Source organism: Eschrichtius robustus, chromosome 4 (assembly GCF_028021215.1).
Source record: "Eschrichtius robustus isolate mEscRob2 chromosome 4, mEscRob2.pri, whole genome shotgun sequence".
NCBI lineage: Eukaryota > Metazoa > Chordata > Mammalia > Artiodactyla > Eschrichtiidae > Eschrichtius > Eschrichtius robustus.
Genome location: NC_090827.1, coordinates 81,069,395 through 81,083,861, shown reverse-complemented (window position 1 = coordinate 81,083,861; position 14,467 = coordinate 81,069,395). Strand labels below are relative to the sequence as shown.

At 37.8% G+C, this 14,467-nt stretch overlaps 1 protein-coding gene across 4 annotated transcripts in view; it reads right to left on the bottom strand.

Annotated features, from left to right (window-relative positions):
• Positions 1-13,676, bottom strand: part of NFXL1 (nuclear transcription factor, X-box binding like 1) — a 53,179-nt gene extending 39,503 nt beyond the window's left edge. Inside the window, exons 1-9 of one of the 4 annotated variants that reach the window (XM_068542229.1) lie at positions 13,651-13,676; positions 13,010-13,255; positions 10,396-10,572; positions 6,133-6,242; positions 3,982-4,115; positions 2,556-2,734; positions 2,159-2,320; positions 1,956-2,056; positions 1,256-1,370 (exon numbers count right to left, since the gene is read on the bottom strand). In XM_068542229.1, coding sequence (XP_068398330.1) covers positions 1,256-1,370; positions 1,956-2,056; positions 2,159-2,320; positions 2,556-2,734; positions 3,982-4,115; positions 6,133-6,242; positions 10,396-10,572; positions 13,010-13,253 — 1,222 coding nt within the window. In that variant the 5' untranslated portion in view covers positions 13,254-13,255; positions 13,651-13,676. The other 3 variants (XM_068542228.1, XM_068542230.1, XM_068542231.1) reach the window with 3 other exon arrangements.
• Positions 13,677-14,467: the final 791 nt, after the last annotated feature.

The following is a 14,467-nucleotide window of genomic DNA, read 5'->3' as shown; positions in this document are numbered from 1 at the left end:
GAAAATAACCCCTATATTTGTAAAGTTTATGTTTTTTAAACAGAATTCGATACATGACAAGTTACCATTCTCAAGAAGCATATTTTTATGAGCTAACTACTTCAGAAATACTTTTCTAAAGAAATGAGTAAGCCCATGTAAACCACTATGAAGAATTCTACAATATATAGAACGATAAAAAAAATTTGCTCTAAACAACCTCATAGGATGGAGAAAAAAAAAAAGATCTAGACTGAAAAACTATGAAACTGACCTTTAACATAAACATATTATAACAAGTGTTTGCAATAATCTTATAAATATGTGTGCTGGTATTGGTGCTGAGTCAAGAAAGTGAACTCGAACTGTAACCCTTCTATGCCTTTATCTCACAGTAGCCCAAACTAAATTCACCTATAATCTAATACACAACAATAACAATAGCTTATAATTATCAGGTTTCCTTTATGTGCCGGCCACTATAATAAATACTTTACGTGCATTTTATCATTTAATTCTCACAATTATCTTATAAAGAAGGTACTATTATTGTCCCCATTTAACTTGAGAAAACTGCAGTTCATGAAGGTGGGATTTGAACCCACATACGCCTAGTCATTGTTTTTTTTTTTTTTTCAAATTTTAGCAGAGATTTATTCATGGAAGGAAAAAAAGAAAGGGAGAAGGGGAGAGGAACTAAAAGGAACACATCTTGGAACACTTACATTCATCATAATCTTATTTAAACAGATTTACATGTGTCCGCACACTATTCAGAATGGTGACCCTTGGATAATCGAAGATAATGAATCTCGAAAAACAGCCTATTATTTTCACTCTACTTCACAGTTTTTTTGTGGGTTTTTTTGTCTGTTTGTTTGTTTGTTTGTTTATCAGCATGCAGAGCAGTTGATTGACATTTACTGCCCAAATGACTTTTCCTCACTGGTTGAAAGAACTGGGGAATTGGGAGGGGGTACAGATGGAAACCAAAGGTACACCTTCAATGTGCTTTGATGGACTGAAAAGCGGTTGGTCTGAGATTGACAAGCCCCCCATTTCAGAGGCTCAGGAAGTTTGGGCCCAAAATCTGAGTTCTTAATCCACTATGTTATATTGTCCTCTCATCCAAATGTACAGAAATCTAATATCAAATTTGTATTATTATTGAAACTACATTATGAGCTCCCAGAGAAATCTAATTTAATTAGGAAAGTACTCTAATTAGCATGATAAATAATTATAATCCCATTAAAGGTTTTTAAAAAAGTCTTACTTGACTTCTGACACGGACAGAACCTTTTCCCAGATCGAGGACATTCTCCACAAGCACCTACATGGCAAACTTGCTCACATGTATGATTACCACATGGCAGTGTTTTCCCACATACCTAAAATAAAATGCAATAAGCACTAACGACGTAAAAGTTAACAGAAGACTTTGTACATGACATAATCATTTCTCAGTCACAAACAAGCAACTTCTTTAGATTCCTCAAATTATTATGCTTTATATCTTACATAGGTATCATATGTATATATGCATAAGCATACACACACACATTTCTCATGCGCCAGGGAGTAAATTTTTAAAATATAATAAAGGAAAAAGAACATGCAGTTTCACATGGTCATCCACCAAAGATTTCCAAATGGTACTAAAACCATGCCAATTCTAAGACAATCTACAGAATCAATACTACTTCCTCAACTGGATTAACTCAAGAAGAGGGAAAAGAGGAAAGAGTACATATGTACTAAATCCAAAATTCAACAAATAGCTGTTAATTTGAAAAAAAATTTCCCCTGGTAATTAAAATGATATTAAACTGAAAAAGTTTCCTAAAACATGAATATAATTCATCTGAGTTGCTATTCTTCCTCTCCTTTTATCCAACTAAACCTAACTTGCATTTCTAATTGTTTATGCTTCTGCATACTTTAACACCCACTCCTCAAAATGCATATACACTTACTTGATCACAGTGCCACAGTGGACTTGCACAGCTTCTTTCAGCTACTTGTTTGCCACAGACACACTTTTGCCTACTAACTCTTGGACAGGGTGGGCAACTTCCTAAAATCAAAATGATAAATTAGCATGGAACATTATAAAAGCAACAGAGACTGCTTTGACTTCTGCTTAAGGCCGGAACACCTAACAGGTATGACCTTTTACCTGCATGACAAGGATTTTCACATTTATGCTGTCCACAAAGCAATTTCCGTCCACATGGCAGGTGACAGGACCATTCCTTAGCACTGCACCGACGAGGGATAGGTTTTGCTTTCTTACAATAACAAGTAGTTGTAACCATCTTAGGACAAGGAGGGCATGGACCTAGAATCCAATGAAAGGGACAAAAAAAAAAAAATTAGAAGTCAAAAGTAAAAATTTTCAGTTCCTACACCTATCAGTAATTTCTAAAGCTTTCCATACTGATACTTTAAAAGGCAATCCCTTCCAATATTTTCTTATGTAAACTTAAGTTCTGAGTTCAACTCTCACAATTTGTTTTTACTTCAACATAAGAAGAAATAACCACCCACAATTAGAAATATAATATATAACTCACCTGGATGGCAGAGGAGTAAACACTTATGGCCACAAGGAGGTTTAAAATCTCTCTCACATACTTGGCCGCAAGAATGAGGCACAAGCCACGGATCTAAAGGTGGATCTTCCACTTTGCCACAATAGCAATAGTACCTACTAGGTGTGTCAGATCGTTTGTATTCAAACCTACATTTTGGACTACAAAGAATGAAATTACTGAAGTTAATTTCATTTATAAAAGTGACATGAGGCAGAAATATAAATATACTTAATAATAGAGTATACACAATCAGTTTTATGTTAATGTAACCTCTGCTCCATCTTTATATTAGTAAGAAACAAGATTTTACTAAAATCAATTTCAACCATCTAGAAGAGCTCTGTCCAATGATTTCCTGAGACGATGGAAGTGTTCTATACCTGTCATGTCTAACACAGTGGCCATTAGCCACACATGGCTAGTGAGCACTTGAAATGTGGCTAACGCGTACAACTGAGGAAGAAACAATTTTCTATTTCATGATTTTTAAGAATTTAAATAACCATGTGTGGCTAGTTGCTACCACATTAAACAACACATATCTAAAATACAGCTACAAAAGAAAGCAACATTAGCTTCCTACTAACAACCTGAACTTTATTCTTGAGATATTCATTCCAATTTTATAAAGTTCAATGTTTTAAAAGTTTGGTTGGGTGGTCTACAAATAAGCAAAATATATTAGCAATAGCAAGAAGAAGAGAGAACTCGGTTATAGGTAGGTAATACAGCAGCAAGAAACATAACTTAAAATCTAGAATTACGGGGAAAAGTGTTTGAAAATAAACAAAGAATTTCATATTTCTCAACATCTAATACAAAATATATATATATTTCAAATGTACCTAAGTCAAAGAAAAGTTGAAATACTGTTTCACATTCTCTGCTAAAGCAGATTTTTACCTATCAAGATTAAAATAAAGCAGTTTTAGTCCTAGAAGCCAAACTAACATAATAAATATAGAAAATTTAATAAGATTGGATAATATACACCTGCAGTTTTGAGAGATTTTGAGGATAAAATCGGAAGCCATTGATCAAAATGTTAGAGGACAGTCTTGTACAACGTGATACCAATACATACTAAAAGGAGCTCCTGAGAGAAGTACCAGAATTTTGATGGATTCTAGTTCTAAAGAAATGAAAGTTCTTTAAAAAGGATTACTAAGGAGTTGTTTTGCAGGGGAAAAATAGAGTCTGAATTATTTATTAGTTAGCAAAAGGAACTAGTAGTTATATAAACTGAGGTGGTGGGGGGAGCCATTAGCAGGTCTCATATCTTCACAAACCAAATGACTAATTGAAGGCCAAGCATGGATACTGAAACTGCCAATAAAGCAACTGAGGAGCTACAATTTTCATTTATTTTACAACTAAACATTCCAACTAAATTAGAAAAAGTTACCAAGGCCAGGGATAATCTCTCTTTCCAAAATCATCATCCGTCAAAGGAGAAGATACCAGAAACTGGCTATCTTTAGCCCACTTCTGGATACAGGGCATGTGAAATATACAGAAACATCCTGAACAACTCCAAACCTAAGACAAAGGTATCAGAAATTAACAAGTATGCAATGATTTTTCTTTGATAATTCCACAATACTTTAAAATAAGCACCACACTAAACTATTTCAAGAGCTACCTAAGGATTAAAGAAAAAAACTTTCCTTCCAGCATAACAGAAGAAATGTTCTTTATAAAAACTAAGGTACATGTAGAACACTTTAAAGAAAAATAGTATTAATCATGCAGATTCATTCAGCTAGAAACAACTACTGCTAACATTCTGCAAAGTCTCCAATTTTTTTGTATATATTTCATACTTTTAAAAAATGAGGTCATACTGTACTGATATATAACTTTATAGCCTTTTCTTTTAACACAGTATAAGCATTTACCCTTATCAAGTAGGTTCATACAATATGATATTTATAGCTGTACAGTAGATATCATGTTGATTTGTTTACCATAATTTAACCAAGTTCAGGTTGTTGGACATTTAGGTTTTTCCAATTATAAAAAAATTCTTAAACACAAATATGTACATACAATCTCTATGTTGCCCTACAGTTATATAAAACCTATTAGTCTAGCACTTAATGCTAAATTCTAAAAATTAGGTGAGCAAAAAACTTCAGTGTGTATACACACACACACACCCCCACAAACACACATATACAAAATTTAACAGCTTAAGGAATAACAGTAATTAATTTTTTTACCCAGCCAATACTTTGCTATAACTGACAAAAATCAGTTCACTTTTTGTCATAATATTTTGCAGCTGTTTAATAAAATCAGACATGGAATATATTGCATAAGCCGGCAGGAGCACTGAAAAAGAGCCAACTTCTTAGTTTGAGTTCCCCCCCAAAGCAGTGCCTAAGAAAAGAACTGGGATGCAGAAGTAAAAGGCCAAGATAGGGAAGAGGAAATGCCAATAAACTGTATATTGTTGAGCTGACTATCGCTAAGGGCCAAAGTTCAGTCCTGCTAGGGATGCTCTGAAAAACCACGTAAAACATGCCTAGGACAACCCCAGCCCCAACCACTAACAAACAGGAGGTTAGGGCACTCATTCCCCAGCTCCCTATGGTGGAACACTGCCCCAACGGGCATTAACTCTGCTCTGCACTACACCCATTTCCTGGCTGAGTCAGTTCCCAAGGAGAAAGCACTGAGGTTGGAAAAAAAAAATTCACACACATAGCAAGTGTTTACAGTGAAACTGCATCCGCATGCAGAGAGACTATTCCTCCACTGCAGCTGAAATCAGAGTAAGACAACCAGATGTGACTCAGGGCACCAAAGGCACCTGCGTCTGCTACGCTATCCTACCCAATATATTTTAAATTTCTGATTCACTCTACACGACCAATCCATTTCACATCTGACCTGTCTTTCTTTCTCTAGGCAATGCTGCTATACTAGCAGTGGATTAAGCTGAGGTCTAAATGGTGAGTCTATCATATTCAGTCATCACATCCCCTTAATTGCTTTATTAATGCCCTTTAAATGTATATATACATAACTTCACCATTAGGCCATAGTGTCTCTACGTACATGAGTTATCTCTGAATCCATCTCTCCCCATTAACCCTAGCCACTTTCCACAGTGTCTTCAACACAAGAGAAGCTCACTAATAAACTGTAATTGTCATTGCTAGGTTTTACTTCCTTGAAGGCAGGGAGCATATCTGTTTTTTTAAACCTGCTGAAAGTAATGAAATACAGTTTACTTAATATTTTAGTATTTATGGGAATCTCTAAAGTACCGATACTAAAAATGCTTTATCAAATTGACATATGCATTGAAACAGAAAATATTTGCTTCATTTATTTTAATAGTGCTAAAAATATTGATTGCTCATTTAGAGCTAATTTTCTTTTAATTAAAGATTCCCAAAAATTGAGTATCAATTCATAAAGAGAATTCTCAAATGAAGTATTCTTAAACAAAAATAAGCAAAAAGAATAATAAATGGTTACAAATTATAAATGCAAAATAAGATATTTGGGGGAGATAACATTAATTTAGATAAGGAGAAAAACTTACTGCTTGGTTTCTCTTCACTGAAGCAATACAAATTAAGCATGTCATAGCCCCTGCTTGAAAAGCTTCATTTACATACTGTTTTGTTCGCTCTAACTCACGAACATCTCCATCTTGAAATTTAAAAATTGAAAACTTCAGGTTAAGCAACATCTGAAAATAACACAGACTCACTAACAGCACCACATTATGTGAGAACTGTCTAGTAATATCAATTGCTCAAAATATAGCTGAAAAAATGAGAAGTTTAAGAAAAAGGCAACCAGTGAACTGCCAAGAGGTCACAAAGTCCATGCATTACATCTTATGTACTTGATTCAAAAACAGTTACCTTGACCTTCTCTCAGAGTATACTTGCTGTTACAGTCCTTAACAAATCTGGTGGGGGCAGAGTCACAGGCAACAGCAGCAAGATGTCAAGTAACAAGGGAAAGCATATCAAAAAGCAAAGTGAAAGGAACTGCAAAGTCAAAGCTCAGCAAAGCCATTGAGCCTAAATATAAGCATATGCGTATGAATGTGTAAATGTCTAAGAGTGTATGTGTGTGTCTGACACATAGCAAATTCTTAGTAAAAATCTGTTGAATGAAAAGATCCTGAGATCAATACAGTATAATAAACTTGTTTCATTAAATTATGCTATTTCTGCTAAAAAAGGAAGCATGACTTCGTAGAAAAAAATTACTAGACTGTATTTCCTTTAAGCAATTATTAAGCATTTACTTGCCAGGCACTGTACTATTCGTATTTCAGTAAGATTAAATAAGCTATTTTTACTTTCATTTTACAGATGAGAAAACTGAGGCACAGAACACTTAAGTAACTTCAGTATGACTCCTAAGTGAGCCCTCTTGACGACTATGCTATGCCACAGCAAGAGTTTAATACAGGAAGGTCCAAGAAATAACAGCATGATGAAAGGCAGAAAAGCTACCCAAAAGCACACACAACAACAAAAGGACAATAATCTGAGTCACTTTAGTGTAAGAGAAATAAACCTACAGGCCTTTAGCACAATAAAGATTGTTCAATAGAGGTTAACTGAGTCTCCAAGAAAAGTACACTAATAACATAAACTATCATAAGTACAGAACGTACCATGGCAATAAAATGGTACAAACCAAAATTTAAGTTACCAAAAAGAAAAATTAAATAAATAGGACACTTAGACAATTCTTTACTTTCTAAGATCATCCAAGTAAACACAACACTCACAAAAACTTGCTCTACCATAATATAAATACAAGTATAATTTATGATATTATACAAAATATACATAAAATTACTCCCCAAACTATAAAATATTATAAACTTATTAAAGACAATTGCTTTATTTTAAACAAATATCGAAGTTTGAAGAGGATTCGTAAAGGCAGACTTAATAATCATATTCTGTGTACTTATTTTGCTTTCTGACACAGCTGGCTCTAACAAATGTATAACATTTTAAAATTTCATCTAATTTAACAGCTAACATGTAAAATAGAATATGAAAACAAGATGAACAGGCTTTAATAAAATAAAGTCTGATCTTATATTCATAAAATGTATGTAAGATTTCTTTGAAAAATGTGCTAAAATTTGGCTGCAACAATAAAGTATACTGCCCAAGATGTCATGACGGATAGCATGACACTTGAAGTCATGCATAAAAAGATCACTCTGGGGGCTTCCCTGGTGGCGCAGTGGTTGAGAATCTGCCTGCCAATGCAGGGGACACGGGTTCGAGCCCTGGTCTGGGAAGATCCCACATGCCGCGGAGCAACTAAGCCCGTGTGCCACAACTACTGAGCCTGCGCCTCTGGAGCCTGTGCTCCGAAACAGGAGAGGCCGCGATAGTGAGAGGCCCGCGCACCGCAATGAAGAGTGGCCCCCGCTTGCCGCAACTAGAGAAAGCCCTCGCACAGAAACGAAGACCCAACACAGCCATAAATAAATTAATTAATTAATTTAAAAAAAAAAAAAAAAAAAGATCACTCTGGCAACTGAAGAAAAATGAGTGTGAGGAGGCCAAGACTGGAAACATGAAGTACCTGAAGTTAAGTGGCAGTTAACAGCAGATAAAGCAAAAAATGACCTCGAGCAAGTTAATGTATCTGTCCCAGTTTTCTCATCTTTAAAATAGTAACAATAGTAATAGTAATATCTACCTCACAGAATTATTATGTGGATTTAATCCACATATTAAACAGCTGTAGGGGCCTGAATTAAGGTGATGATAGCATGTGGGGAGTGGTGGGATGAATTTAAGAAATTTAGGAAGTAAGACTCAGCAGGACTTGGTGAGAATTAGATTGTGTTGCTCTGAAAAGTCGATGTTCAGAAGGAAAGAGTGCTGTGTTAGACGAGCTGTCTGACATGGGCAGAGGGGAGGAGTAGTAGCGAATAAAACACACTCATGCGTGTATATGCCAACCCTGCTCCCAGATTTCTGGCTTAGGTAGGTGACTGGGAAAATTGTAGTATTAATAGAGATAAAGACAACAAGAGAAGAAATAAGTTATCTTTCAACATATGTTTTGTGTTTCCATAGGCCAGCAAGACAGCGATACCCATCAGGAAGCTGACCATTCAAGTTTGAAATCTGAGAGATCGCAAAAGTATAAAGGCTGTGCTCAGACAGAAAGAATGAACTTCTTTGGTAAAGTTTTGGTGTTCAATTCACTAATGTGAGATGGGAACCATCTCATGACCCTGGCATTTATCGTTCTAAAGTCAAGTGATCAGACTTCCTTACTTTGGTAGAGGCAAAGTACAGAACACAAAGGAACAAAAATCAAAATATTTATGGATTTGACATAATACAGCATAAGAAAAATTGCCTTAACACTTTAAGATGAAAGCCACGTTAAAAATTAATAAAACTGGGACTTCCCTGGTGGTGCAGTGGTTAAGAATCTGCCTGCCAATGCAGGGGACACAGGTTCGAGCCCTGGTCCGGGAAGATCCCACATGCCTTAGAGTAACTAAGCCCGGGCACCACAACTACTGAGCCTGCGCTCTAGAGCCCGTGAGCCACAACTACTGAAGTCCGCGTGCCACAACTACTGAAGCCCTCGCGCCTAGAGCCCGTGCTCTGCAACAAGAGAAGCCACCGCAATGAGAAGCCCGCACACCGCAACAAAGAGTAGCCCCCGCTCGCTGCAACTAGAGAAAGCCCACACGCAGCAATGAAGACCCAACACAGCCAATAATAAATAAATAAATTTTTTTTTAAATTAATAAAACTTACAAACGATAAAACTTTTCTAAACACTAGGCAGAAATACTGAGTTATATCACTGAATTTCCTATTTAAAAATAAAATTTGTATCTAGAGTGGTTTCAGTGAGGTCTTCTTGAAGCAGGAAACTTGAGGTTACTTTCTATGAAGTTCTCTAAAAGCAAGAAACCTCCTAACCTTAAGGTTCCTCTTTATCAATTTTTACCTGGCTGAACCAGACTTCTTAGTCAAGCTTACTAATCTTAATTCCTTGGCAGGTATGGTAAATTCCTTGGAAACCTTTTTGATGATGTGTACCTATGCTCATGATGCCATCAATATACGCAGGCAACTAATATGCATAATGCATGCAAGAATGTTTCTAATAATGACCGTAAGCATAAAATGTGGAAAGTGTAAGAGACTTACATTTAAAATAATCTACTTCTACACTTAGTCCCAAATCTTCACAGCAACATCACTTTGGCCGTCTCTCTCACAAACAAATGTGGCTTTGAGAGTAACCCAGGTATATACAACATATAATGTGATTAAACACTTCAGACCTGAAGAGACTTAGATTTTTTTTTACATATAAAAATCAGAAGTTGTAAGATATAAAATAAAGGAATTAAGTCAAGAAATGAAATTGACTTCAAGATACATTTAACATAATGAAAAAGAGAATAATGAAGAATAGATTTAAAGGACTATTCAAAGTCCTCAAGTGCAATCAAATCATCATTAGGAACAACCTGACCCCACTCATTGCACAGGGACCTTTGGCATCCCCCTCCCAGCATTCTAATGAAATTCCAATTAAACACAAAAGAGAACTTCTAAGGCTGTAAGAGACATTGCCATCCTATTTGCTTTATAGAAAGATTAGCATTATACAATGTATAACTCAAACAGTAAAAGGTACAAAAATTCAACTCTACAACACAAAAATGCTCATTCTTAAGATGCAAAACCTATTCCACATAGAGTAAAGGTGTCAGAAAAAGTCAGGAATATATTTTCATTGATGTAAAAATGTCAAAGTTGAAAAGATCACACAGTACCTGTCTGAGTAGTGTAAGTTATAAACGTATTAGCAACTATTTTTCCTCTTTTTCCTTCAAAATCCTCATCTCCTTCTTCTTCAGATGAAGAGTTAAAGTGTTCTTCAACAAGTTTTTTGGCTGCAGCTTGATTAGCCTTCTTGATTTCCTCAAATTTCTTTTGAGACATTAGCTCTGCTTAAAAGAAAAAAAAATGAGTTTCAGTTCTGCAAAACAATCTCTCAAAAAGCAAGGCATGATATACCAATACGTTATTAAAATACAGATTTAGAAGTCACCTTTGGTGCATTCTATTTCACTATCATCCATGAAAAAAGTATTTTCAAATTTCTTGTCACACGAGTAAAGAGAATACCACAATATAAACTTTCACTTTTGTTAAATATTCTGCTAAATGCCAACTAATTGTTCTAGAATGACTAACAAATCAATTTTTAAAATTATAAAGCTATGATAAAGTATCAAAAAACTGGTGATCAACCTCAAAACAGGATATTAACAAAATTAAAGTGAGATGTTTAAAAACTGAATGGTACACAGTGATTTTTAAAACGTGGGAAACATACCCACTGGGAGCACATCAGAATCAGCAGAGGCAGGCACTTTCTCAAACCATCCTCTTGCACAATATAACCCACCCTGGCTTGGCCCACCAAAGACCTTACACAAACAGTATTCACTGTCTACCCACTATGTTTACAATCTGCTTCTTAGAAAGCTCAAGGACTTTGTGTCTTTATTAAAATGTGGTCACAGAACATATTTATTTAACATTAATCCCACACAAAATATTGCTAACGTGGAAAATATGCTTCTTACAACAACTTCATTCCAAAAAGAAATGTTAAGTATTGTTTTGGATTAGTTCTTCTGCTATTCTGTTTAGCACTGTCTGTACTTCCTACTTGTTACTTGCTTAAATAATAACACAAAAAGAATTAGATTACTTCACAGCACTTTCCCAATGAGACTTCAAACTCCTCAAGAGCAAGGACCATGAAAATTCTCTTCAAGCATTAAGTGTTAATAAACTCTTCTGAACAGCCACCATAGTTCAAGAAAGGAGCCACAACATACTGAACTGATCTTAATTCATTAGTGCCCATATTAGTGCCACTTTACGCTTGAAACCGATGAGCCACTACTAATACAAACTTTCTTATTTTAGATGGTGTATATGTACTTAATGATGTTTTATCTTTTATTTTCCTCATGAAATGTTTTCCTTCTCTTACTGCAGCCAGCTTGGCTGGGGACTACTCAGTGTTTCAAGTAAAAGTGGAGGAAAATGTGCAGTGCCCACACAGGAATCTTTGAGTACAAGGAGAAAAGTAATTTCTATAAGATATATGACTCAAAACATTATGTACAATACGAGGATAAATGTCATTATGAGAAATGAGCACTTACAAGACATTTTTTAAAAGGCTGAATTAGACAGATATAATAAAAACATTCATAACCTGATCAATGGACCTACGTAAGATCATCTCAAAGAAAGCTGACAAAGCAACCTTACCATATATTATTTCTTACAGTCAAATCTCAATTATCCAGTTGAAGGATGCTTGCTTTTCTACTATCCACAAAATCCAAGAAAGCTTACCAAAACTGTTCACAGTTCTCCCTCTTGCACACCTCACCACCACCACTATCATAAACTCAGTAACCAAGAGAATACCACTTATCTTTAAAATTACTTTAGGAGACATTCAGAAGCTCAATTTGCTCCTCCCTGCAAAAAATATACTTTGAAAAATACATTCCAAATACAACAATAAAATGATTTTAGGGATTATTCTCTTAGCCCCCTGCATTCTTTCATTAGTATGGACAACTTAGAATTGCGTGTGTGCTCCCAGGCTCCACTAAAACACTGCCTTGGATGAAGGATATTGAAAGCTGGAGAAGGCCACACCAGATACATCCCAGAAAGGACATGAAATTTGTGACTAGGAACCGCAGTTGAAAAAAGTACCACAAGCTCAAGTGTTTACAGGACATAGATAATTAAAGTTACTAAACTAAGGCAATCAAATAAAAATGGAAAATGACAACTGGCCCCAGAAGTAGGAAACACAATGTCAAGTGGAAAGCCTAAACCCAATCTAAATAAGATTTCTGCTACTCAGCCCAGCCGACTGTTGCCACCCACAAAAGTACCAAAGCCACAATACCTTACCTTACAAGAAAAGTTGTTAACCAGATTTTTATGAGATTTTAGAAAGAAAAACCAAAAAACTGCTGGCAACCAATTCAGATTTAATGCATTGTGTTAACCAAACCAAACTATAGGCTAAATCAGCCCCCGGGCCACTGTCTGCAACTGTGGGGATTCAGTAGGCAAAAGAGAGTGAAGGGAAGAATACTGGACGGAGAAGTAACATTGATTAATATCAATTAAAGTGATGATGAAAAAAAAAAAAAAGTGATGATGAAAGAGGTGTGATGGGAATCGGCCTAGAATGAGTAGCTGCCTGAAAGGTTTGAGAAGTGAGGCCAATAATAAACTCCCGAAGGAGAAGGAAAGAAATAAATGCGAAGGCAGTTCTGACTAGCAAGTGCCTTAGTAGGTAGGCATCCAGGTGAGCCCGAGGACGGGAGCCATTCTCACCACTGGCCACGGAAGTCTGCGGCGCTTCAGATCCCGCGGGGCCGCGCCGGGCTGAGCTACCTGCAGCCGCAGAGGTTGCAGCTCCACCGGGAATGGGGCCAAGGCCAGCAGCGCCCACCGACCCCTTCTCTCGCCCTCCTCCGACGCCGCGAAGATGGACTCCATTTCCTGAGGAGGGGGCCGCAGTGGCCCGTCCTCGGGCTCGGCCTCGGCCACTGGCCACCTGGCGCCAGGAAGCTTCCATCCCTGCAGAGGAAAAAAAAAAAGAATGGAAGGAGCGTGAGCGCGGTGGTACCAAGGCGGGGAAAAAGGACAGCGGGGGAAGCCGGTGTGAGAGGCGGAATGAGGACGCGGGGTGGGGACCGAGTTTGAAAAGGTCGCGGCCCTGTCTCTCCCAGAGGGCGAGTCCCCGCTGAGCCCGGGCTTTGGAGATGGATCCAAGAGGGAGAGGACTAGGCAGAGAAATGGACCGCGAGTCAAGGAGCACCCAGCGCCGGAGAAGGAGAACCGGGGAGGAGGAAAGCGCCTCCTCGGACTCAGGGGGAGCGCCGTGACGGGAGAGCTGCAGACTAACCCGGCGGTTGCCGCCGGGAACCAACTGCAGTAGCGAACCCGGAGGTAAGAAAGCTACGTCCCCTTACCGACGGCGCCCGCTTTCAACGACTACAGTTCCCAGAAGCCCCCGCCCACCGCTCGCAGAACGCGTGGCATCACTAGCCGCTTCCTCATCCGGAACCGTGTCTGTGTGTGGGCAAGGCCTCCGAACGCATGCGCTAACTGGAGCGGGCCTTCGGAAACTACAATTCCCGGCGTGCTTTGAGGCTCGGACGGGGTGGGCGCACAGAGAGAGCGCAAGGTGGGGAGGAGGTGTTCAAAACCCAGAGGATGCCGCTTTTTCCGTGCGACTACCCTAAACCCAGCTCGGTATCGGGAGGCTATCTCAGGGGTCGTAATTGACTGCCCGCCATCTTTAGCCTCGCCTTCGGGCTTTCTGGTGGCAGGAAACTTTTCTCACAGAAGGGAAAAGTCACTTATAAAGAAGACTCTTCGGGGTCGGGGAAGAGGGAGGCACAGCTGAGGGAGTGTTGCGGCAAAGTGGCTGGAGTGGAGAAAGTGCCCTTCTGAATTGCAAAAGCAACGTAGAGGATAAATCTAACGGCATTATTATCATAGTCCTTTATAGTTAACAATATACTTTTCCTGAAGCAGGCCGATTTTTACCGTCACGACAGCTCTCTAAAGTAGCCTTTATTAAGGAAAGTAGTCGAGAGCCAGGTCTGGTCCTGATTCTTCTGACTTCGCTTTCAATAAGAAATAAAGAGAAAGGGAGGGGAGGGAGTGGGAGAAATTTCAAAAATTCGGGGCTCTATTTGGGATTGCGAAATACACTGATTGCTGTTTGGGACTACACGGTCCTTTACAACCCTTCAACCTAATTAATTCCTCTACATTAATAAT